This window comes from Echiichthys vipera, assembly GCF_963691815.1.
Source record: "Echiichthys vipera genome assembly, chromosome: 23".
NCBI classification, from domain to species: Eukaryota; Metazoa; Chordata; class Actinopteri; order Perciformes; family Trachinidae; genus Echiichthys; species Echiichthys vipera.
In genome coordinates, this window is record NC_139848.1 from 4,317,582 (window position 1) to 4,343,530 (window position 25,949).

General features: G+C 43.5%; 2 protein-coding genes across 2 annotated transcripts in view; one reads left to right on the forward strand and one right to left on the reverse strand.

The window, feature by feature from the left end:
• Window positions 1-712: 712 nt before the first annotated feature.
• Window positions 713-18,716, reverse strand: gpd2 (glycerol-3-phosphate dehydrogenase 2 (mitochondrial)). Its single transcript, XM_083937698.1, has 16 exons — window positions 18,502-18,716; window positions 15,239-15,410; window positions 13,894-14,018; window positions 13,714-13,811; window positions 13,447-13,610; window positions 11,748-11,912; window positions 11,260-11,404; window positions 10,540-10,733; window positions 10,054-10,188; window positions 9,588-9,763; window positions 7,863-7,994; window positions 7,632-7,790; window positions 7,062-7,174; window positions 6,762-6,840; window positions 6,299-6,397; window positions 713-3,913 (listed from the first exon to the last, which is right to left on the reverse strand). The coding sequence occupies exons 1-16, from the start codon at window positions 18,601-18,603 to the stop codon at window positions 3,788-3,790; spliced, it is 2,184 nt and encodes a 727-aa protein (XP_083793824.1). The 5' UTR covers window positions 18,604-18,716; the 3' UTR covers window positions 713-3,787.
• A 3,925-nt stretch (window positions 18,717-22,641) lies between these two features.
• The window catches only part of LOC310964629 (nuclear receptor subfamily 4 group A member 2-like), a gene marked incomplete at its 3' end in the record, with an annotated part of 3,755 nt that continues 447 nt past the window's right edge, over window positions 22,642-25,949 (forward strand). Inside the window, exons 1-6 of the mRNA XM_083937825.1 lie at window positions 22,642-22,686; window positions 22,902-23,749; window positions 24,751-24,880; window positions 24,981-25,138; window positions 25,255-25,454; window positions 25,728-25,906. Of these exons, the coding sequence (XP_083793951.1) occupies window positions 22,907-23,749; window positions 24,751-24,880; window positions 24,981-25,138; window positions 25,255-25,454; window positions 25,728-25,906 (1,510 nt within the window). The 5' untranslated portion in view covers window positions 22,642-22,686; window positions 22,902-22,906. The remainder of the gene's footprint in view (window positions 22,687-22,901; window positions 23,750-24,750; window positions 24,881-24,980; window positions 25,139-25,254; window positions 25,455-25,727; window positions 25,907-25,949) is intronic.

Genomic DNA, 25,949 nt, shown 5'->3' on the forward strand with positions numbered 1-25,949 from the left:
TATCCTTGTGAGAACCAATCTGAGTGGGGATATTTTTACCGGGTGCAACCTGATCCAACAGGCAACACTTAATAGGACACCACATCCTTTTTGAACTCCCACCTGCATCATTATGTGCAGATAATAAACTGTTACCTCTCTGATTTTATTTACAGTAGCTGCTGGTTTGCACTCCGAACATTAGAGGTCAGCAGAGAGGCAGAAGATATTGCAGTAAAATTAAAGTTATTTATGATAATCTATAATATACGAGAAGAATCTTGTAGGCGGGGCTGGTTTTTCTTGCATATTTTGGGCTATTTTGCATCCCAAATGTACATTAAGCTGTGTATTTAACTATATTCTGTGTATTTGTGTAGATATCGCCTCATTTGCATATCTAAACATATCATTTCAGAAGACTTGTAATACAAAAAACAGGCGTCTTAATGACAGTAATCAACTCTGGAGCATTCAATAGGATATCTATACGTTAAAAAAATTCACCCTATTCACTCGTTAAATTAAATTCAATAAATAAAGGTATTAAAAACAATCATGATACAGTAAAAACACGTCCATGTCTTCTCCGTTCTGTTCACAGGCTGTCCGTCGCATCAGGTCTCTGTGCTGTTGTGACGCCGGCTATGAATGAAGCTCACACACAAAAACACACAAAAACCCAACAAAGCTTTGCGAGCAACCAGATACATTTAATTAGATAATTGCTCCTTCTTTTTTTTTACCTGAAGACGGGCTCACCGTATTCTTACAGTACACAGAATATGATTCTCTTTGAGCGCGGATAAAGCTGTAATTTCATCCACAGAAGACAAACTACAAACTTTTTCTTTTACATCGAAGTCATGCTGCCCATGAGCTATTGTAGACAGGCAGTCGGCAGTTTGAAGGGTCCTCAGTGTGGAGGTATTGTCGCTGAACCTCCCCCCTGTGACCACACACTGACACACACACACGTCAGTGCGGATACAGTGTTGGTACATGGGAGGAAACCTTATGGAATGACTCTGTTTACCTCATAAGAAGTCCGTAGAAAATCTCAGTTAGTGATGAGTATAAATCATAATATGAAGGCAAGAAGGACGCAGAAACACACACACACACACACCACACACACACCATCTGATCCCTTTAACCTACTGCCACGTTGAAAGAATGAAAAACCAACTTTTTCATTTAGCGTTGCTCCAAGAACAACAGAATATATTTACAGCCCTTTCCGACGGGGGAACTCTCCACCACACACAGTACAGACCAAAAGTTTGGACACACCTTCTCATTCAGTGAGTTTCCTTTTTCTTTTCATGACTATTGACGTTGTCGATGCACACTGAAGGCTCACAGAAACACTAGGATCAAATGGATTGTGTTACTTTTGTTCAGTTTAATTCCAGTGTGACTGAACAAAACCCTGATAAACCCTGAGTGGTAAAAGAAGCAGTATAGTAGCAGTTGTGTCTATGTGGCAGTCACAATTAGTATGTGTATTACATGATGGAGTACATTTGATATGAAGGGAAGCACAAGTTGTAAAATTCTGGGCCAATAATGGTGTTTAAAACAACATTTTGGCCAATAGCTAATGCTTTTTTGTTGTCATTTAATCTGCTTTTGTTGTTATTTTCTTCATTTTATCTACAGTACAGACCAAAAGTTTGGACACACCTTCTCATTCAGTGAGTTTCCTTTCTCTTTTCATGACTATTGACATTGTAGATTCACACTAAAGGCATCAACACTATGAATGAACACATGTGGAAATATGTACTTAACAAAAAAGTGTAAAATATCTGAAAACACGCCTGATATTCTAGTTTCTTCACAGTTGCTTCGCACACACTCTGCGTTGTCTGGATGAGCTTCAAGAGGTCGTCCCCTGAAATGGTTTCCACTCCACAGTTGTGCCCCGTCAGGTTTAATAAGTGGGATTTCCTGCCTTATAAATGGGGTTGCGACCCTCAGTTGTGTTATGCAGAAGTCAGGTGGATCCAGAGCTGATGGTCCCACTGAACAGACTGTTAGAATTTGTATTATGGCAGAAAAAAGCAGCTAAGTAAAGAAAAACGAGCGGCCGTCGTTAGTTCAGTCAGTCCTAAATATTGGGAAATCTTTGAAAGCGTCCCCAAGTGCATCTACAATTTTCATAGTCATGAAAATAAAGAAAACTCTTTGACCGAGAAGGTTTGTCCAAACTTTTGGTCCGTACTGTACGCTCTCGTCAAAGCCACCAGACTCCATTGAGACAAAATGTAATTTGACCTCGCAAGACACGGGAGTTGCTGTTTTACCGCTGCTTTGTTTGTGTTTTTATGTTTTAACAGGTTGGTTTAGCGTCACCACAGACGGACAATGACACAAAGCAACCGATCAAAGCAGCTCCTGTGTCCTTCGAGGTTAAATGACCTTTCTTTATTAATGGCGGCTTTGACGAGAGTGAAAATATTGTTTATAAAGCTGGTTGTTGTTGCTTGGCTGCTTCCGACAAACCGTTAAAAAAAACACCCCAAAAAACACTCAATACAGTTTAAACACTATTCTTTATATAACAACTTCTACTTAAATATCTTTACAGTCTTTAAAATAAATGTCCTGTGTTTGTATAACATGGAGTGTGGCATTGTGAAAAAGAGGGTCATAGTTTAGGCACATCAAGGCACGTAGCGTACATTTCCTTAAAATCACAAACATGGTTATGAAGCGGCGCCCGTTCTGGATTCAAAAATGTCCTATTTGTGTGACATAAACAAGGAAACATCATCGAACACACAGCATGCAGGATTATACTCCCTCTCTGCTCTCGACCACAAGAAACAAGAACGAACTCACTTCAAACGTTGTAAAAATAAAGATTTTGCTTTACATTATTTAGAGAACGAGGGTTTAACTTGGAGCATGCGGATAAAAAGAAAACCCCCCTTTTGAAATCTCATGCAATATATTTAAATCTCTTAAAATGTGTGTGTTAACGGCTGCAGTGACATCAGAAATAAATAATACAAAATACACAGATGGAAAGAAGATATTAAAAAGCGTTTTGCTCCGTAGTGCTAAAGCTGGAAACCTCGTCATGTAAACCTCAGTGTGGGTCGTCGTTTGCTGGTAGTGCGGTAAATGGAAAAACACGGACATCATAAACGTCTCCGAGTGCTTAAAGAAGCGTTAAATGTTCCCTGACAAGTGTTTGTTACATGCCAAGATAAGAAACAACGTAATGAAAAGCTCAGTGCGGCTTTATTTTAGGGGTCCATCGCTTATTTTTTGGAAGTTTCCTGGAAAGAATTGTCTTTTTGTAACCGACTACAGGGAAAATCGGGTCCCTTTAAGACGAGAAATGAACATTGTGTCTGTTTCCCTGTAATCAGCACCTGGTTCTTTCCAGGGAGGTGTTGTGATAACTACTAATGGACCCCTAAAATACAGCACAACTACTGTAAATGCCACGTGAATAAGCTGCGTTGTGTTGAAGACAATCAGTGTCGATCATGTTCCAAAAGATGAAGTGTGTCGGAGTAAGTTAATGATTAAAACATCAAAGTTTAAAGACAGTATAAAAGCGATGTGCTGTGGAACATCAGAGGCACCAGATGTTGAGAAAACAGACGGATCCACGCTTCATGAAAAAACAAATCTCAGCCTCGATCATTAGATAACGTGTCACTCTGAAAACACACTCAGGAGTGACGCTTGATTTGGCCAAATTCATCCTGCCGTGTGCTTGATTGCATTATTGTCATTCAAATCACCTCTTTTGTTGTCACCTTTCTCTTTAAAGGACCAGTAGCTGAGCTCAGACTCCACCGCCGCTTCGGTCCACCGTCACGGGGCCTCTCTTTTCCAGAGTCTCCTCCGCCGATTTCATCAGTATGGCCAGACGGCTGTCAGACACTTGTCCCTTCTTCACCGCGCTCATCAGCTGCACGGAGAACAGCGGGAAAGGTTAACTTGTTGAGCTGAGCTGCTTTAATGCCCGATCACCTACACGTATCCCCCAGACTTAAGAGGTAGAGAATGAACCCAACACCGGCGGTCTTATCATGTGTGAAAGCTGCACGAGGTGGGGAAGAGGAGCGATCGCTGCTGAAGTCTTCAACCTGTTGCTTTCAGTTTGCTATTTCAGAATGTATTTGTTTTGCAGTGTTTTACGAATAAGGGAGGTTTTATTCTGTATTTTTGTGTGAGACCAAAAGCCCCCGTAAAGCTTTTGGCTCTCCTGAAGGTGTTGTGAAGGTGTCCGAATGCTTCAAACAAACAAAGTGTTGTCCAACGGCGACTGAAGAGAGTCCTTTTCACGGCGGTGCACTCGGTTAAAGTGACAAAGTAGTCGTGTTATAAATGAAGAGATTGTTAGTTTGGGAAAGTTACGACAATGAGAAGCATACAAACACCTTTTTATTGTCCCTGTTCTTAGTGCTATTATCGATCTAAGTTTGTGAATGAATGGATTTTTTAAACACGGCTCAGTAAATGTAGTAAATAGTGAATTTAGGGGGGACTATTTTCAGCTGCGGATTAATACACTGTTAAATCACAAGTCTCCACGCTTGTAAACTGCTGCCGCTGACTTTAAAAACTCAACTGTAAACAGAAAGAACCAAAAAGACTCTTTACTCAAATGTATACTTATTTTATTTTGTGAATATGTGTCATTATAATAATGTATTAACCAGATCTTCTACTGTCTTTTATTTTATATTTGCCATAGTTTGGATGTGTTGCTCTTTATGTATTATAAAGCACTTTGTATGAAAGTGCATTGTTCTTATTATTATTAGTAATAAAAAGCTTATAAAATCATCTAAATGCTAAAATCTGATGAAAAGTGCTTGTCAGCCGGCTGAATTCAGTGTTGATTTTGCTCTTTTTATGGGAGTTGCTGAGAAAAATCATGCATAAAGTTTCCTCGTGCAGCTTTGACATGTTTTGGACACTTCATTTGAGTGTCTTTTTTTCCCGCCCTTCAACCACCAGAGGCCTTAAAAGAGTTTGATGTAACGTTATCGTCAATGTGACAGTGTGAGGGGAGCTCTGCGGGGCTCACAAGAGGGGGTTACAGTGTCCGTTTCCCATCGTCGGTGCTGCACGTGCACACTACCTGTTTGTTGTCCCTAAGACATCCACGCGCAGGTTCAGGCATCCACACAACAGAGAGCAGACATTGAGAGTCATAATAAACACGTCATGCATGATTAAACACTTCATGTTTTACCTGCAGAGGACAACAATAAAAGAGTTCTGGATATTTTAATGCATCCGTCCCCTCAGCCAGCGGAGGAGCTGACACACTAATGAAGGCTAAATCCTCCAGCTCTCCCCGTAATGACTCTTTCCTGGACTCGGTTGTCAAGTGAGAAAGTAATTTATTAGCAGCGGACGGACGCGACAGCCCCAGACACACTTCAGGCCTCATTACACGAGCTTCTCCTCTTTCTAATTAGCTCCACGTCGTCGGACTTCACACCTGTTTCTGTTTGCAGGATGTTCAGCGTTCTCACATCGCAGGTGGACGACGGCCTTTTTTTAACCGCAGAGTTACAGTTTTAGTGACATTACAGCGCGCACGACAGAGAAAAAGGCGTGTTTAATGGGTTGCATTCCCCTTGGGTTTTTATTATCCAGCCGTCACGTCCTGAGTCCTGTCGGTTCTGCAGGTGCTGACAAAGGTGTGAGGTGTTAATGACTCCCCTCATCAGCCCACAGTGAGCACGGGTACTATTTTATTTTGTTTTCTGATGTTTCTGGATTCAGTCTTTTATTTTGTATATAAAAATGTACCTATAAAGTCAAATTTAAAGCTGAAAGAATGTATGCAGTGAGAATATTTGTCTATTTCTTTTGCTATTTAAAGCTTTTCTATAATCAAATTTGATTTTGAAGAGAAACCTGATTCGTTTATACTGGAAACAGGCTGAAATAGTCAGATTTTCACTTGTTTTAGGGCGTGATCACAAAAACGAACCTATTTCACAGGTTGGCTTTGAAAGAAAATGTAAAATGAATGAGATTTGAATGAGATATTTAAAAGATATTGATGCTTTCTTCACTTAAATTTAGTAATCTATAAACCAATAAACATGGTGGCACTGCAGTAAAAAGCGACATATCTCCTACAACTGTATCATTTCTTTGAGATGTCCACTTCTAAATTTGTCGTTTTATGTCATTTATTTACAGCAGAATCTTCTCTCAGCTGTCACAGTTGAGCAGTTTTGCGCAGCATTGCAGTAAAAAGTGAAACATCTGCTGAAACAAACCTTTTATCACTTGTGTCCTCGCTCATCACGCTCTGCACGTTACGTACCTGCATGAATTCATCTATCTCCACTTGGCCGTTCTTGTTGAGGTCCACCTCGTTAAGGATTTCATGGAGCGCGTTCTCATCGATGTGGACGTTGATGCTCTGCAGAGAAGAAGAAGAACAAAAGACGGGGGTCGATAACATGTAATGAAGACAGGTGTGATGGCAGGAAGAGGAAGACGAGGAAGAAGAAGAAGAAACAACAGGACAACAAAGAAGAAGAAGCAGAAGAAACAACAAGACAATAAAGAAGAAGGAGAAGAAAACAACAGGAAGAAGAAGAAGAAGAAGAAGAAGGAGAAGGAGAAGAGGAAGAAGAAGAAACAACAGGAAGAAGAAGAAGATGAAGAAGAAGAAGAAGAAGAAGAAGAAAACAACAGGAAGAAGAAGAAGAAGTAAAAGAAGAAGAAGAAGAAACAACAGGACAATAAAGAAGAAGAAGAAGAAGAGATGAAAGACGACTCACTTCCAAAACCTGCTGTACGTCGACAGTCGTGATGAATCCTTTGCTCTCTTTGTCAAACTTATGGAAGCGCTTCTTGTACCTGAAACACAGATTTCAGAGCATTCATGTCGTCGCTGCACGTCATTCGTGACGGGGCGTGATCAAGCTTTTCGTTGGTAGAGCGCGGAGAGCAAAGACTTGGAGGTGAGTCAGGGGACATTTAGATTAGCTGCTCTTATCTGGGGAAAGTGGCTGGACGAGATTCAAAGTCAACCTGAAACTGTAAAGTAGGTGGAGGTGCGGGTCAGCAGGTGTTTTTACCTGGCTACTTCCTGGTTGTCCAGGTTGATCTCGGACGTCTTGGTCAGCTGCTCAGAGCGAGACCTGTAGCCCATCTCATAGTACAAAAACTTCCTGGCTGCTTCCAGCTCTGCCTGGAGGACACATCAGCACAGAGAAACCAACCTGTAGTGATTCTGCAGACTTAAGCACATTAAATACACCAAAGAGCTCCAACACAACACCCCAATATTTTATACTTTATATGAATGTGACGTAAATCTTGCTACTGAAACGTTTCCTGTTTATCTTCTTGAATAAACTATTCACCAGAGGTGCTGTTTATGTTACAGTGTGAGACACAAACAGCAGAGAGTTCAGTCGTCCTATCACTCTCTCTTTCATACACACACAAACAGAGCTGTCTCCTCTGAAGGGGATGAAGGGCGTGGACCTTTTCTATTGTTACACTGATGAAAAAAAAAAAGAAACCAAGACTTCAAAACCCCACCAGGGATTAAAGCGTTACGTAACACGCAGCAGGTTTTCTGGGTCAGGGAAGACGATTACACAAAAGCCTCAGTTTGTGTGATTGCATCTTAATATTCATACCGTCTTCCTCTCCTGACTCCAGTCCAGCTCTTTCCCCATGATATGCACAATGCGCGGGAGGGCTTCATCGGCCGCCTGCACATTTAAGAAGCCCAGGCGCGTGCGTCGGGCGATCACGTCCGTGGCTGTGCAGGCGTACTCCTTAATCGCATACAGCACCTGAGGAAGAACAGCCACATTAGGCGAGGAGGATTTGAGCCTTGAAGCACGAAGAGTGAAATCCGGCCTTACCTCGCCCTCGATGTAAGGGAACTCAGACACCAATCTTTTCCCCACGATCGGCCATCTTTGCCCGGTGACCTGAGCCATCTTGGCCACGTCAAATGCCTTCGCGCCGTACGTTGCAGCCAAGTGCTGAGCGACCTGTGCACCGAGAGAAAGATAGAAAACAGTGTGTACAGCGAGTTTCAACCAGCTGTTGGACGCTTTTCTGTTGTCACGACTTCCAAGTACTACAGCCAAATTTATATAGTTGCAGTGTCTACAGTGTAATATCATACATTACAAAAACCTAAAATAGTTCTAATGAAATACGATATTTATTCTTAATGGATAAATAAAGGTTTACAAGAAAAACATAAATGATTAACAAGTGTGAACAAGTTAAATCTCTATTTTTCAACACGAAACAACACATTTTCTACATTTTTATGAGACTTTAACCTTTAGGAAGACAGAGCAGAGGCCCATTTCACACAGCACATCCCATATTTGTAATGTTTACAGTACCCCATAGCTTTTTAAATTGTCCAAAACACATCAAAGATTAACTTTAACATCACAAACAACAAGAAAAAGTAGCAAGGCGTCACACTTGGGAGGCCGTACGTGTATCCTCTCAATGATAAATTACTAATTTAGCATTTTAACCTTTTAATAATGACATGTTTAGTCAAAGGAGGAACTATTTCCCTTTGCTGTGTGGGCTCCTGCTCTCACAACATCCAAAAAAAGGAATCACAGGTTAAACAACACAGATGGTCGTGGCGGCGTCCGATCGATTTCACCTCTTCAGAGTTAAGCGATAAGCGTTGGTGCCACTTTGTCAACGAGGTGTCATATGTTTACACAACGCGAGAGGGTCCATTTGCTATTCAGATCGTTGGCTTGCCGATCATGTGAAAGGTCAACTGCTGTCCAAATATCAACAGTGACCTTTTAGCAATATTCCAGAGAACACCGGCGCCGGCGCCTCTAATGAGGAGTAAGTGTACCGTGAGAACTCGACGCACGACTCCTTTTTCTTCATGAAACAATGTTCTATTGGGTTTAATGAAAATGCACAGCCTAATTATGGGAAATATGGCGCGTGGCTGATGTAAATCAATGTGCCCTTATTTAATGCCATTGATAAATCGTACAGCGTACAGTGCATTTCGACGTGTGTCCAGTCTTTTGTGTAGTAGAAATGTCAGCGTTGTTACAGCAGCAGCTTTAATGTCAGCCCCACTGCCGGGGAAGAGGACGCTGAATGTGTCTGTGTGAGCTTTTACAGCTTTGTTTGTATCTGGAGGTAAAGGTCTTCTCTTTCTTCTGTACTTCACCATGCAGGGAATCTTTCAGGAAGGCAGACCGCTGTTGGAGGCAGAGCTTAAAGAAACAGGTCAACATTTTTGAAATGACTGAGGTCTTAGGGCGCACTCACACTGTCCATCCGCACCGTGCCCAAACAGGTTTTACGGGTAAAGCCTAGTTCGTTTGACCAGTGTGAGTGCAAACGTACCGCGCCTAGCTGCGGCAAGCTTGCCGTCCACGGCCCGTTTGGGAGAGGTGGGCTTTAGTAAAGCACGTTTGCACATGTACGAGCATGAGCGTGTGCACGTGTACGAGCATGAGGCCTGCGGCGGTTCTGAGGTCATTTTATGTGCGCCTGTTGGGACGCATTAATTAAAAAATGTAATTACTTTACATGCTAATGCAACCTTATGCTGTTTATAACATGCACGTGCGTTGTACCTCATTCTCCAGTCCATAGTCCTGCACCAGGCGGATGTAGAGGGTCGGCGTCCAGCCCTTGCCTCCCTCCAGCATCAGACCCACGGTCTTGCAGGGCTCCGCTGGGAGTCTGTGGACTTTGATGGCTTCGTCCAGAGTCTCTTCAGCCATTGATCTGTAGGTCGTCCACTTCCCACCTAGACACACGATATATGTGGTTGTGTTAATATCTGGTTCTCATTGTTTGTTTCTATTTTGTCTCATGGTTTTTTCAAGGCTTGGTTTTATTTCCTTTACGGTTTATTTCATAGATTTTATTACATGTTTGTTTCCTAGTTTTGGTTGATTTTGGTCTTTATTTCTGTTCTCAAGCCTTTTATTTTGGTAGACAGGGGTATGGTTTCCTTCTGTCTCACCATGTCTCAGCTTTATCTACAGTCGGTTTTGCATCGGTGCAGTCATTTCACAAGCTCATATGTAAACGCACCAGCGATGGTGACCAGGCCACTGTCACTGACGCTGACGATGTGGTTCCTACAGATGGACTGAGTGTCTTTGGAGTTGGGGTCGGTCACCAGGGGACGGATGCCGCTCCACGCTGCCAACACGTCTCCTCGGCGTACTGCGGACGACACAAGCATAATTACAACGATCAGTATAGGGAGATTGGGAGACTCTTCCAATTCTTATTTTGTTTTTTAAGAGTTTAGTTTGCTCTGTGTTTGGGAACTGCTGCTGTTCTCTTTCACTCTTTCTGAAAACTGAAGCGTGTTCATGGGGTTTTCTGTCCATATGCAGAGACATATCTGCCTCAACTTCAGCACACACACCTTACTGTTTTTAAACAAAGTTAAATAATGATCACTTTGTGAACCTAAAAACTAAACGACAGCTCCCGCGCTGATCTCTGAGAAGAGCCAAGATACAAAACCAGATACATGACGCAATCTTGCTTAAAATGGACTCTCCGTACCTTCTACGTCAGGGCTGAGGTAGTTGCGAACCTCGCTCAGGATGAAGTTGATGTCGTCCTCCCCCGGGATTGGGTGGGCCGTGACACTGGTGGGTGTGTCGGTCGTCCCGGCGATGGTCATCTTCTCCCAGGGCAGAAAGAAGATGACACGTCCGTCACTTGTCGCCGGATCGAGCAAACCCATGTTGTCAGGGCTGTGGGGCGGAAAATACAGGGACAGATGCTTATTACGATCACAAAAGCAAGTAGCATTCATGTCTCAAGTTGTTGGCAAAGTATGTGGAAGAAGTGTTGAAGAACTGAGGAGAAAAGACACACAAATGGAGAAACCCAGACACAGGGGAGGGAGAGGAGACGGGGAGGGGGCAGATAGCGGCAGGAGGAAGAGACGAGAGAACGTGAGGAAGAGAATTAGGTGGTTGGCATTTCTGCCGCTGCTCAAAGGGCTCACGCTCCCTCGGGTTTCGCTCAATAAGCTTCGCTGAACTTTAAAAAACCCCCGACTTCAACAAAACCACTCTATTGCTCCGCTGTATCTTAACCAGAGAAGATTGACCAACGCGTGCGAGTATAGGTCAGATAATAGTTTCATATTTACACATAAGAATGAGAAAACACTGAGGATTAAATATGTACAAGTTTATGCCTTTGAAATACCATTTAAACATCAAACATTTCCAACAATCCAACATTTCAAAGGGTACCGTAAGCGCGTCGTACCTGTAGTAACCGGGGATGACGATGTGAACCCCGGCGCTGGGTTGGCAGATGTTTTCGGTTTCCTGGTTGTCCATCTTCCTCAGGGAGTCCGTGAACGGTCCGGTGGCGTTGATCACACACTTGGCCTTCACGTCAAACTCCTGTCCTGTGAGGAGAAAATGAAAGGGAAACATACAGATACAGAAGGAGGAGGAGAGAAGGTGTGAGGATGAGTGAAAAAGTAACAGGAGGTATTCAAACCGTGTCTTTTTTTATCTACTTATTGATAAAAAGTAGAATCTGCACACTATGCTTTGAGATATCTGCATGTCTGTCATGTGCACAGAAACCGTACATAAAAATGATTAGCTTCCAAAATTGCCTCCTAATTTGACAGTAGCATTACATCACTTCAGAGCCCTGAACACTTAGAGAAAGCTGCACATAAGGGAGCGTCTCTCTAACTCCTGGTTCTGCAGGGACGGGGATATAAAAGCTGCACGCCTCACCTGTGATGACGTCCCTGCAGCGGGCGCCACACACCTTCTCCTTGCCGGTCTGCGGGTCGTTTGTCTTCAGCAAGCGGACCACCTCGGTGTAGTTGGCTATGGCGGCACCATAGCGGACGGCGCTGAGGGCGATGGCCAGGTTCATACGAGCATCGTTGTGCTGCCCTGCAGGCGACAGAGCAGTGATAAAAAGCAAGCTAAGGGAAGCTCTAAAGGATTTTCACTACTTAGCTTCTCTGGATGAGTTCAGAAGACACGACATCCTTTACCCTACATTTTTTGTATGTGGGCTTCTGTGCATTATCAGTGTTTTTGCACTTAAGGAATGTCCTTTGCACCTGTTTCTTAGTTTCAGCACAATTTAACACGTATACAACTCAGCAAATTAAAAGAAAAGAGGACCGGGCCTCCACTCGTGCAGCAGAACGAAAGAGCATGTGCTGTAGTTGGTGGCAGCAGGAGCCGCAGTAACCAAGACAGCAGGAGAAATAGCTGCTGCTCAGCCCGTCCGACCGTCTACGGCGCTCCTCTGCGCTCTACACCGCCGGGAGAGAAGGTCAGATTTTCGAAATGTCACTGGCGTGATTGTTCCAGACGGCATAATTGGAGAAAAGACGCCCCACCCCTCCACCATCCTGGCCCTGTCCCCCCCCCCAGAGCAGAGGAGAGCGGGGGCTGGAGGGTGGAAATCAAACATATGCTGCTTTGCACCAAGAAAATGCTCTTTCTCTTTTAACAACCTGCAGGAAACCCAGCTATATGTGGGCACTTATATTTTACATTTAAAGGCTGTTTGTTAGTATTTAATATCTGTAGATTAACTGATACTGACACATTACTAAAACTGTGCATTTTGCTTTTATTTTTTGCTGTTAATCACACTGATTTGGAAGGATATGTAATTTTGTCTAACTGAAAACCATGAATAACATATAGACATGTATAGCCTCTTTAAGTACCATCAGCTCATCCAGGGAGCATGCAGCCTTTACTGCCACAGGGGAGAGAGAGCATCCGACCGGCCTGTCCACATATTGTGCTCATCACCAGTGGAGATATTAGGGCCACGGGGCAACAATTACCTTCTACACAACTTTTACAATATTACAATTCATTCAAAATCTAAATTTGCTTTAAAAAAGTTCCAGTTTTTCATATTTGCATTTGCACAAAAGCTGCTAGACGAGAATCCCGACACTGGAACGTTGTTTTCCATGTTTCCAACACGGGCCGAATATTCATTTAGGATCGTAGAGAGGAGAGATTTACTCTTCCAACAATATTATTGGGACATAGCTTAGAGCTTTAGTATTGTAATTTTGAGTCAATATTATTATTATTAGTCATATTGTTTTTCCTTTTTGTAGCGTAGGTTTTGGGGATGCCACAGAGTCCTGAGCAGCTCATCCAAAGTCAATTCCCTAATAGTTTCATATACTCTAGTTTTCAGAGATGGGACTGTACTGTACTTAAAATCATGTTGTTATTGTCATTTTCATTAGCTGATAAATCCTGTTCCTAAGCAGTGGATAGGATCTGCTCTGACTCAAATGCTTTGTTCGTGTTTACAGAAAATAAAAATATGAGTAATAAGTCAACAAACAGGCCGGCCTTTAGATTACTGTCCACACACACACACACGAGTGTTCAAACAAGCCTCTGCAGGCATGAAAGGAAGCATTGTGGAGCTCTGACTCACCGTCGTAGTAGACGATGGCTCCCACCAGCTTGTCCTTCTTCAGCATGGGGAAAAGCTCCAGGGCCTTGGTCTTACTGAGGACGTAGCTGCTCTTCAGGCACTGGATCCCCGCCACCAGGTCATACATCTTGATCCCTGCCCAGTAGTAAGGCAACTGCCACCATCTTAGAAGTTAACAGTTATTAAAGTTAGATATCATCTACATTTTGGGTTCGTATTATGTCTTCATCCGGACAAAACGTCTTATGTAAGAGTCCTAACACATACTTGTAAACAGGAAGCATGATGGGTAGTGGCGCGGACAAGTGAGGTGCAATCTCCAGGAGGTTGGCTCTCTCATGGAGGGCCTCTTTCACCATCATGTACTGTTCGGGGAAAGAAAGAGGAAGTTGAAGGCAAACAAGAGCAACAAAGCCAGATGAAGAATAAGAGGATGACAAAGGGAACCTGTTCGTAGTCTAGCTTCATGATGGCCTTCTGGAGGTAGCGGACCCCGCCGTGGATGAGCTTGGTGCTCCGACTGCTCGTCCCTGAGGAGAAATCGCTTCTCTCCACAAGAGCAGTCTTGAGGTCTGGGGAGAAAGGACAAAGGATTATGGCTCCACAATATTATTATGGCTTTGATTTATACAGCGCCTTTCTCAGAGCTCAAGGTGCTTTACAGAGTCCAGGTTCCATTCCTTCACACAGACACACATGGTGGTGGTGGTGAACTACGTAGTAGTCACAGCTGCGCTGGGGCAGACTGAAGGAAGCGTGGCAGCCATCAGCGCCTACGGCCCCTCCGACCACCTCCTCAAACATACAGCAGTGATACACATTCACACGAGGCAAGGTGGGTGAAGCGTCTTGCCCAAGGACACAACAACCATGACACAAGTAGGGCAGGGCGGGGATCTAACCGCCCACCCTTCGGACATTGGCCGACTCGCTCTACCAACTGACCCACAATAGAAGGGGAAATATCACATCAGGGTTATTTTGACGCATATTTTGCCTTTAACAAATATTGGTCACCTGTGTGATTTGGATGTTGCACTAGTCCATTTTGTCGTTATTTCATTAAACTGTGGTTATTGTGCAGCAAAACTAAGATAGAAACATGAATAAAAACCTGAACTGTTTTCTATCAATTTGTCTTAAAAGCTGAGAAAATGTTGCGATTACATTTAGCTAAACTAACAGAAAACTGGCTCTACTTCTGTCTTAAATGCCAAAACATGAAAAATAGAAAGAAAATACAGCATACATAAAGACTCATCCACTGTGTAGCTCTGGTAACAACGTAAGGCACCCTAAACACATAGAGCATCTGCATTCACAAAGCTCGGGTTGGCCAATAGCAAAAAGGACATTTTTTCACATCTACTGTACATGTGTGGAAACGTTTGCATAATAGTATATTAATTCATGCAAATAATGAATGGATTTCTACTCTTTTGCATTGCAAACGTGTAAAAAAAGACACTTTTTAAAAGATATTAGCAAGTAAAACTGTACAAGTGACACACCTGTGATCAACATATTGCTCCACGGACACAAACTTCTATCTACCAATGATCTACGTGTCACCACAGCACTGATCTGTGTCCCTTCGGTCTATTTACAGTAAATTCCAGTTAAGCTTTTGTGCCCACATCAACAGCTGTCATATTGGAGTGAGACCATTATAAACTCTCGTGCCAGCCTGCGAGGCGTCTCCCTCCTATGATCGCGACTCAATAAGGACACTTACGGAGCCGCTACATCCCTGGAGAGGGTGATGTGCTTGAAAGCAGATAGGGTTACTTACTGCGCGTGACGGCGTCTAAGGCACATCCTGCACCCGTGGCCCCTCCTCCGACAATCAGGACGTCAAACTCCTCCGTGTTTTGCAGCGCCGCGAGCTGGGCCTTACGGGCAGGAAACTCATCCGCAAAGGGGACCTTCAGCTCTGCTTCAGCTGCCACGTGGGCTAACTGAGCCTGGGTGCGACACAGACAGCAACACAAATCCAGTGAGAAGAAGACATTTCATGACTTCAGACTACACGTTTCTATGGTGATTTCTACTTGAACTCTATGTTAAATTTATTAAAGCATCACAGATATAGCAACACTTTGCTTGGGGGGGGCGTTTTGAGACATTATGAGCATTTGCAGTAAAATGTGTTCATGCATTATTCTTGCGTTATAATCACCTCCTAAAATGACTTGCAATCATTTTAATACATTATGGATTAGACTGTGTAATGAGATGACTTTATTGCGCTTATAATATGCATTAATGTGATGCAATATAATGTATGTACGCCTAGAAGTGCATTAATTACTGTGATTATTGTTGAAAAAGTTTGATTTTGCCTCACCAATGCTGATTTTTGAACTTGATAGCTATAATTAGAGCACTATTAGAGGAAAAGCGGTATTCACTACTATGGACTGATAACAGAAACCCAAAACAATCTGATTTTCTGGGCTTTATTGGAGAGCAACAGTTGAGATACTGTTATTTATCGACATATTTGGTGATGCCACTTTATCAGTGTGGCTCCAGAAACAAGTTATCTCTGCAGAACAGATTCTGCAGAAGACGGCAGAAGCATCTGTTGCTGATCGGACAGTAAACACTAACTGCCGCTCGAGGTTTCCTTCATTTCATTATTACAGTTTATGGATTACTTTGATGTTACACTCACAGTACATGGACCACAAGACCTACTACCTTAAACTAATGTATTTACTGCATTGTATGTATTCAACAGCTAGCTAGAAGTAACTTTGAAGATTCAGATTTTACAAAAAAAACATGTAATCAGTATGATTCATTAAAGTTAAACACCTCAACTGAACATAAAGTGCTTCATACTGACGAGAATATGATGCATAATGATATAACTGCTGCAAAATGAGAACTTTTGATACTTAAAGTACATTTTGCTGATCTTCTTCTGCCAAAACTAAATGTAGTACAAATGCAGCTTGAGTGCATTTTTACCAAAACAGTGATTCTTCTTTTCTGGGTCGTGAAAGTGAGGCTAAAATGTGCTCATAATGTCTCATTTCCACCTTTAGTTTCCAAGTGAAGTGTTGCTAAAAAAACAAATCTTTCAAACATTCCTGATGTGATTAGTAGCAAAGCAGAGTTTGCGGAGGGTTACTATCTGCTGCAACATGCTGCTCGACTTTGAAAAAGCCACAAAAACAAAATCACAACCTTTTTACCTCATTCGCATCCACTGTTTGATTAGCAACATAATTAAAGAAATATCACAACAACGACAAAAGCAAAGGAAAAAACAAAGCTGACCTCTCATAGGAGGATGTGGGGTTTCACTCCTAATGAAATATTCATTCATTTTTTCTATTTAGCAGTTGGAGCTAAATGATTGCATCAAGCTGCTTTGAAGCAAACGTGGCATTTGACTTGCAAATAGTGGCGGGCGTTTGTAATTTATGTCTGCAACCGCAAACGAGACGATGATATAATCATTGTCTTTTTTTGATGATGCATACAGACAAACACCGCCACAGAATTAAGCGCCGGCGTGCCCCCCGTAATCAAGTTAAGACAGTGAATGGCGCACGCAAGGCCCATGCTAATAGCCAATCGGCCGCTGTCTTGAAAACTTCTCCAAGCCATATGCCCTTGCTAAAGGAGACAAGACGGACATTCAGCTCATCAGCATTGCAATTACTGGGATTAGAGGCATGCATGATTACAAACTATTGTGTCAATAATTATATTTCATCAGGGTTGACTTCTTGCTTACCAATCCATGCTTGGTTGAGAGGACGAGGATGGGCAAAAGAAGACATTATCATTACCAGGACACAAAACAAAGTTCACATTAGGCTGCACAGTCAAATGAAGTCTGCTATGTAGTTGTGTGGCGCTCCTGAAATAAACCTACGTCAGGTCAGAGGTCAGGGGAAACACAGCTGCTCGCTCATCTCAAAATCGAGCCGTGTGGTTACGTTCATGAAGGGGATCAGAGGCGTTCCAGGTTTGACATTTAGATCAAAAAGGGTGGATTTCAAAGAGAGCAGTGCTGCAGGTGTCACCAGTCATGAGGGTGAAACTGCATTTTCTACATAACTCATATTTACGTTGTTGTCCGTCCTCACTGTCACGCAGCTAACCGGTTATTCAAGAATAAGAGGCTTCAAAGAAATGCAACTTATTGCTCTGTACATGTTATAAAATAAGCACAATACCCGGTGATTGTGATGTCCACAACACAGTTTTGCTGTGCTTGCACAATGACATATTAAACATTAATAAACATCTTCAAAACTAATTAATTTGATTAAGAGCTTGGTGATGTACAGCTGCGTTGCCGAGGCAACCAACACTAATAGATTCTACCTCTCAGATTACAGTTTAACAGTTTTGGGAAATACATTTTTCCACCTTGTTGCAGCTCATTAGACGGGAGGTTTAACATCACTCCTGGACGCCCCCGCAGCTGTTTACAGTCTTCATGCTAAACCCATGTCATGGCTTCATATTTAGCGTGCAGACCTGACAGCGGTGTCAATCGTCTTTTCTCAAACGCTCAGCAGGAAAGCAAATATTTCACATTTTTCACAAAACTCCGGTGACAAACACAACTGTATTGGTTTATGTTGAAGAGACACACCTCCTGGGACTCACAGAACAAGCTTTCCTCACTTACAATTCACTAAGAAAATCCATTTTATTGGACCAGGAAGTGGAAGAAAAACAATAAAAGGTAGTTTCTGAGCTCAGGAGCCGGTGACGTAACGCTTCCAAGTGCACCGAGGCCTCCTGCATCGTAGCAGGAATACATTCCAACATCTAGATCAGACATGCCCTGAAATGCAGTCTCAAAGTTTGCCCATTACTTTTTTACCTGTGAGGGTGTAAAAGCATGTGAAGCAGCATATACACAATACAGACAATTAGCAGTCAAGTCTGAAAACATTCAGGATTTGATCCTGCAAAACTGGAATTCTTGCAACCCAGACTGAATTCATGCAACGACAAACAAACGCTTGGTGGAGCGTCTCTTAAAGAACAACAACGGGGAGGTCACATGTTCCATCAGCTTACCTGCGTCTTCCTGTACTCGAGCAGCTGCGACAGGCCAAAAACTGTGGCGACCGCTCCGCCGCCTATGATGGCCGTCCGTTTCAGAGCCTTCCTGAACGCCATGGTCCCTGAGGGAGTAAATGTAAAGTGCAGTGAGGAGACACAGCAGGGACACCTGGGTTTTAAGGCTCTGACAAGGTGGACAGGTGGTTATGTGATGATGGCATGCAAGCAAGTACGGAGTGTGGGAGGATCCAAAAAGCTGTAAGTCAGGTTGTAGGGTAAAGGTCAAGTAAAGAAGGTGTGTGTGCAGGCAGAAGAATGCTGAGTTTAAGGATTGCTCTGTGAAAGAAATGCTTATTTTGTCTACATAATATCAATTAATCTGCTGATTATAATAATTTAGTGTTTAATTGCACATTAAATTTCAACGTGATGCCTTCAAATGTCTTGTTTTGCACGACCAACAGCCCAAAAGACCAGAAGTATTCGATTTACAGTGATATAAAACAGAGAAAAAGCAAAACATTACCACATTTGAGAAGCTGAAACCATCAACTGTTTGGTATTTTTGCTTGGAAGTAAGACATTAGTTTTGCCATTTGAAAGGTAACAGCTCCTTCCATAACGATAGGATGCTTCTTATCCTTCCTCGTTCCTCTAATTGTGCTAAATAATCACTTTCAGGACTCCACGTTTGCTCGGGTCGTGATCATCTTTGACATTTAAAACCTCACATAATCAGACAAATCGAACACTTTAGAAATAATGAAATCATTGACACATTCATCAATAATGAAAATAATTGTTAGCAGCACCTTTTGCAAAATCATTAAAACATTTCCTTCGATATACACTTTGATAACGTAGCTGTTCTGTGCGATGCATGCAAATTATTGGTGACATAAAAAACTACTTACTAAACCTAAATACGTCTCAGGGTGTTATCAGATCCAGATTCAGCATCTGTGTTTGTCTTGTATGAAGTTAAATTATGTCCAAGGGGCTTAATCACTCATCTGATATCAAGTATATGACGGAAAACAGGTTCTTATGCATCAGAGAAAACACTTTACAGCAAATAAACTGCATTTTACATTTCACTTAATATAACGTTTAGTGTTAAACAACTGCTAGAACAGGGGTCTGCACCTTTACTGTCAAAGGAGCCATTTTGCCGCCTCTTCCACCAGATACAATTTGTCTGGAGTCGCAAAACAGATTTGATGTTTGTTTGTTTGTTTGTTTGTTTGTTTATTCATTTCAGGCACACATTAAACATTGGGCACAAGTCGCCTCTTGTCCATCAGAGTTTGCATCAAACAAATAAATAAATATTGCTAACATTCATAAGAGGAAAAAAAATTAAAATAAACCAAAATAGTTGCCTGAAAGGGAGTAGGAAGAAGAAAACGTATTTAATCCTACCACCATGATACATATGAAACAAGAAATCAGCTTCACTGTGACACAGGGCTGTCAACAACTTTCCACTAGTTTCATACAAAGTTGTGCACGATATTAAACATAGAAAGTAACAGTTTGAGTATTCACACATTAGAGTTACATAGTAACGACAATTACCAACAATGGTGAGAGACAACTACCAATAATGGATGGTAATGTAATGTCACAGCTTCTAAAGGTTTATATATGGTTACTGTTGACGTTTTATTCCTATTGTTACCTGTCGTTAAAAAAGTTGTTGTTTGTTTCTCTCCACATATGAAGCATCTAGGCCTAAACGTCCCACCAGGGGCAGTCCCCAAAGAAGTGTTTGCATTCCTGTGAATAAAGGTTTACAGGCAGTGGCAAACATGGGAGCAGATTCTAATGCATTTATAATAAAAACACAGCGACAGAGGGCACAAGTGTCAGTCGTGAGTTTGGTGCAACAAGTGACCTAGTGTGTGTCGTGTCAGCCAATATTTGCACCAAAATAAGTCATATTCTGCAGACGTTTGACCACATTATCACTTAATACCACTGTTAAACTCTCTTAATTCAATATTTTCAATATTTAAATGCCATTGTATTCAGGCAAAGATAGAGAGAAATGTTGTTTATCCATATCCATCCAGTATATTGGCTGTCACAGCCTCTCACCGGCTGCTCGTTACTGTAGGCTGTAAAGGCCAAACATGACAATAATTAGCCCTCAGGACACTCTCTGACTGGGGCAACACTTCTGAGCGTGGTTTAGCCGGCTGAACCACTAAAGTCACTAATAAGTGAATTAGTGACAAAGACAGAAGATGTAACTGTGCACCACCTCGTGCACTTACATCAGCCTGCAGACTCACACTGAGCCAGCAGCAGAGGGGGATTCCTGCTGTACTGTGGGGGCACACACACACACACACACACGCACACGCGCGCACACACACACACACACACACACACACACACACACACACGCACACGCACACGCACACCTAAGCCATGGACATTTTCCTCTTTTCAGCAGCCTGTCATCTCCAGAGGATAACCGGGGGTCCCGCTTGTATCTGACACCCCCCACACTGCAGCTTCACTGTATATTGATTCATGAGGACGTGCATTGGCTGTATTTCCCCGATATCTATCTCCACACAAGAGGAAGTCACTGGAAATGTGGATTCAAACGTCAGCTCAGGGTGCTCACGAATACGCGCTTTACCTTACATATAATAAAAGACCTGTTATGAAGCTGTTACCACGGTTGTAAAGAACCAAAACACACACATTAACCTGGCTTGTCCTTCGCCACAACAGCTGAGGAGCCGAGGTTATCCCTTCATGGTCACACAGGAAAGAGAAACTCGTTGCTGTGTGTGTTTTTTTTAGCTCTTCTCCACAAAACAAACGGTTAAACACTCGTTCAAATGTGAGAACATCACTCCGTGACACAACAGGCGTTCGCACTTACAGGGTGAATAGTTTGGTGGCTGGTTTGAAGTCGCTCGGGGCGGTGCAGGGCGCGACAGGACGCATCGGCTGTTGTCCAAACCCGAGCGTCTGACAGCTCCAACCCGGAAGCAGGAGTCGCGCTGGAGTGACGTCGCGGAGAGCCAATTGGAACGCGGCGCTCAGCTGCTCTCGTCCAATGGCGTTGAAGAGAGGGCGGGGCCACGTTGTTGACATAATGTGAAGGTTTAGCTTGCACAACAGTGGTCTCCCCTCCATCCTCCTCTCCCAGGGCAATAAAGAGGGAGGGAAGTGCCACCAGCTGTCGTCTTCTCTCAGTTTGGAAGAAACAAATACATCAAATTATATTTATTTATTTTCTTTGCAGTTATTTTTACCACACAAAGTATTTTGGCATTGATAGGGAGTAATTAAGTAGTATAATTTTATTACCACTTAATATATATACCTGATTTACAGCCTTTTGGATCCTCCCACCCTCCGTACTTGCTTGCATGCCATCCTCACATAAGCACCTGTCCACCGTGTCAGAGCCTTAATATATATATATATATATATATATATATATATATATATATATATAAAGGCTCTGACATGATAGGGAGTAATTAAGTAGTATAATTGTATTTATATATGTATATTCTCATATTGTGATATTTTCTATAGTATTCCTGATCTTAACCAAACGTATACTACTTAATTGCTCCCTATCAATGCCAAAATACAAGTCGAGTAAAAGAAAAAGTCCTTTACAAACTGCAAAACAAGAAGCAAGCATTTCTTCCAAGTTACATGAACCACTTTCTGTGCCCACACCAGACACACACACACACACACACACACACACACACACACACACACACACACACACACACACACACACACACACACACACACCCCACCCCTCTGTGGCTCGTGCGTAATAGGGTTTGGCACAAGGGTGCGCACTATGTAAACAAAAGCACATTGTCGGTGTCACTGCCCACCGAGTCTGCGAGCCAACGAGAGTAGGAAGAAGTGATCAGTCAGTTCCTTTGCTCTCCAGTGCAGAGAGCGGACCTCTCTGGCCGCAGCTTAAGCTTGAATAGATCTGCGAGCAACACTACAGCAGGCATGGGATTACTTGTCACGGTCCTCCTGCACTCCACGGAGGTCTGAGGTATATTACTTTCTCTACACTCATTTATGAAAGGAAATGCATGTCAGTGTAAAGCTCGCAAGTAATACTTTTTTTTTTGTTTCAGGTTAAGAAGTGGGCAACAACACCATCTGGGAAATAAGAACAATTACAACCTTAAGGTAATAAACAACATGTTCAGGTCGTTAAAGTCTGCTTTATTATTCTAAGAGTTCGTAATTATTTGCCTTTCAACAAGTGGAAATGTCTGCGCTCAATTTGTTTCCAATGGATGAGGAGGGGAAACATTTAAGAGCAATGTTCAGATTTATGTTTTGATATCATACTTGCTTACTTTACCTACTCTGGTCTCACTGCATTATTCCCATGTTTGCAGGGGCCATGCCGTGCGTCCAGACCCACTGTGGCTCCTCTCCACAAGGAGCCAGCCCTGCCTCTCAGGGCGCCGGCGGAGAGCGCAGCTGCGACTTCCTCACGCCGGAGTTTGTCAAATTCAGCATGGACCTAACTAACAGTGAAATCTCAGTGGCAACTTCTGGTCCCAGTTTTGGGCCTTTGGGAGACACTTACGGCGCCGGTTACGACGTGAAGCCCCCGTGTCTCTTCCAAATGCCGGTGCAGGGAGAGCTCCCGTGCGTCAAGGTGGAGGATGCGCACGGGTGCCCGCGGTATCAGCCGAATCAGCATCACCCGCACCAGTCTGACGAGCTGCTCTCTTCCCCGGGCTCTTTGTATTATTACCGGTCTCCATCGCCGCACACGCCCATCACATCCAACTTTCAAACTCCACCGGGACACATATGGGAGGACTCCGGCTCTCTGTACAGTTTTCGACCAGACTATTTGGCGGCGGCACACAGGAAAAACACATTATCCAGATTCTCACTGCTTTCCCTCAAACACGCGCAACACGGCAGTCCAAACTTGTCCGCATGCCAAATGAAATTTGACGGATCTCTCCATGTGTCCATGAACCTGGACGCAGCCGGGGCGCTGGACAGCCCGGGGATTTCGGGATCCAGTGCCCACGCAAAGCATCCCGGAGTGGGATTTCCTCACCCGCTCCAGTTCGCCCACGGCCACCACTTTATGGACTACCAGAGTTCTTGTGCTCCCAGCCGAGGGCCGCTGAGCGCGGAGGGGCTCTGCGCGGTGTGTGGCGATAACGCAGCCTGTCAGCACTACGGAGTGCGCACCTGCGAGGGCTGTAAGGGCTTTTTCAAGGTGTGTTCTCAGATCCACTTTATTTTAAAGCTGCATGAAAAACTGTTATGTTAACTTGGATTTGCAGGCACAATGCAGTTCTCTTTAATTTCATTTTCTCTGCAGAAAACATTCAGTCACACTGAAACCCTAAATTAGAGGAATACGCTACAATGTAAAAGTCCCACTGGGACCCCTGACTGGCCTCCTAAACGGCACATTGTGCTTCAGATGCACGTTTTGATCTCTTGACACAAGCGTTTTAGGGGAAAATGTCCTGTATGGAAATGGCCACCAACGTGCCATGAATAAAAACCTTCCGCTCCCCCCTCTCCCAGGGAGATTCCCGGGGGCGATTCTCCAAATTATGAATAGCCACGACCCTGTATTTACCCAGACCTCCCTGTCCGCCTGCTGAATGCCTTATACTGCCTCAGATGGCCCACAGGAGCAAGAGTGCTGCTGTTAATTTTCAAATGACCATTTAATGCTTTTGACTTTAACAAAAATAGATCTAGGAGCTGCAAAAAAGTTTCTTTATGTTGAAACATTTTCCAAAGACCCTTCCAAAGAGGCTCAAGTTTAGATCACCTCTCACAGGCCGAGAAATGCCCTTTGCTAGAATATAATGAACCTGTTGAGAACAGAGATGCTGGTTCTACAGAGACCTTTAGTGTGCTTAATGCTCGTTCCAGGTGTCCTTGAAACTAGTGCCAAAGTGCAGCAAAGAACATGTCCCGTGTGCGCTTTTATGGCTTTAAAGGTGTCGCTTCACCCTGGGGAATATATCTGAAGAGGTTTTCAGAGCATTTAAAATTCATTCAACACTTAATCTGCAGTCCTGTTAAGTCAGTCGAGCTTCATGTATAGGGTAACCAAACAATAAAAAGGTGTTTTTATGGTATTAAACAGACAAGAGTGGATGTCACTCACAGTAACCACTATGCATCGCCCACAGCTGTTTTATTTTTTAGACTCTGTGCTTTGCAAAATACCTAAAGTCTATCTCTTTCTCCATGCAGCGCACAGTACAAAAAAATGCCAAGTACGTGTGTTTGGCTGCCAAAAGCTGCCCTGTGGACAAACGCAGGAGGAACCGGTGCCAGTATTGCCGCTTCCAGAAGTGCCTTGCAGTTGGAATGGTCAAAGAAGGTGAACCATTAAAAACTTTACAAAACATTCAGGGTTGGACAGCGGTTGTTCCAGTTCTGCTGATTTCCACTTGTGTCCTGTTTCTCTTCATGCTCTGCAGTGGTGAGGACGGCCGGTCTGAAGGGTCGAAGGGGTCGCCTGCCGTCCAAACCTAAAACTCCCCCAGACTCGTCTTCACCTGTTGGCACCCTCCTGAGCGCTCTCATCAGGGCACATGTGGAATCAAACCCTCCATCGTCTCGCCTTGACTACGTCAAAGTAAGCACTGAGGTTGTCATTTCCTTGCTTTACCAATAAGACAGGTGTAGTGCACAAAATAAGGGCATGTTAGAGCTGTAATTGATGCCAATTTCCCACCGATGACCTTTCCCCAGCTGAAGGAGAGTTCAGAAAGCCCACCAGGAGACGACGCTCAGCATGTGCAGCAGTTTTATGAGCTCCTGACCAGATCGATGGAGGTGATTCGAGTTTGGGCGCAGAAGATCCCGGGCTTCACCTCCCTGCCCAAACACGACCAAGACCTCCTCTTCTACTCGGCTTTCCTGGAGCTCTTTGTTTTACGGTTGTCGTACAGGTAAAGAACCCACAACAGGGACGCATCTTCTGACACATGGAGCCCGAGTTAGCAGTCAGCCCACAGCATGTAAACATGTTTGCTGATGAATCTGCCAATAAACGCAACATTAACTCGAGAATGGATTTGTTTTCTATCACTTTTGGCATTAATGAAACATGGGTAACAGCTGGAGAGGCCCCAGAAGGACGTGGGAATTTATGGAAGGAGGATTTCTCTCTGTGTCATAGCAGGGACTAAGAGAATTGAGCACAAGCTGTCATCCTGTTTCAGATCCAACCCAGAGGACGGGAAGCTGATCTTCTGCGATGGGTCAGTGTGGCACCGGCTCCAGTGCCTGCGGGGCTTCGGGGAGTGGATTGACAGCATCGTTGAATTCTCCACCAATCTGCAGAGGATGAACCTGGATGTGTCCACCTTCTCATGCATATGCACTCTCGCTCTGGTCACCGGTGAGATGCAAAGGCACTTTCTGTTTGCACACTTATGCACATT

Coding starts and splice junctions, on each gene's coding strand:
- gpd2 (XM_083937698.1), bottom strand. CDS start 18,603: ATGGCGTTCAGGAAGGCTCTGAAACGGACGGCCATCATAGGCGGCGGA. Junction 11,913..13,446: donor AGCCATCGTCTACTACGACG/GTGAGTCAGAGC, acceptor TGTCGCCTGCAG/GGCAGCACAACGATGCTCGT. Junction 9,764..10,053: donor TGGCCTGGTCACCATCGCTG/GTGCGTTTACAT, acceptor TCGTGTGTCTAG/GTGGGAAGTGGACGACCTAC.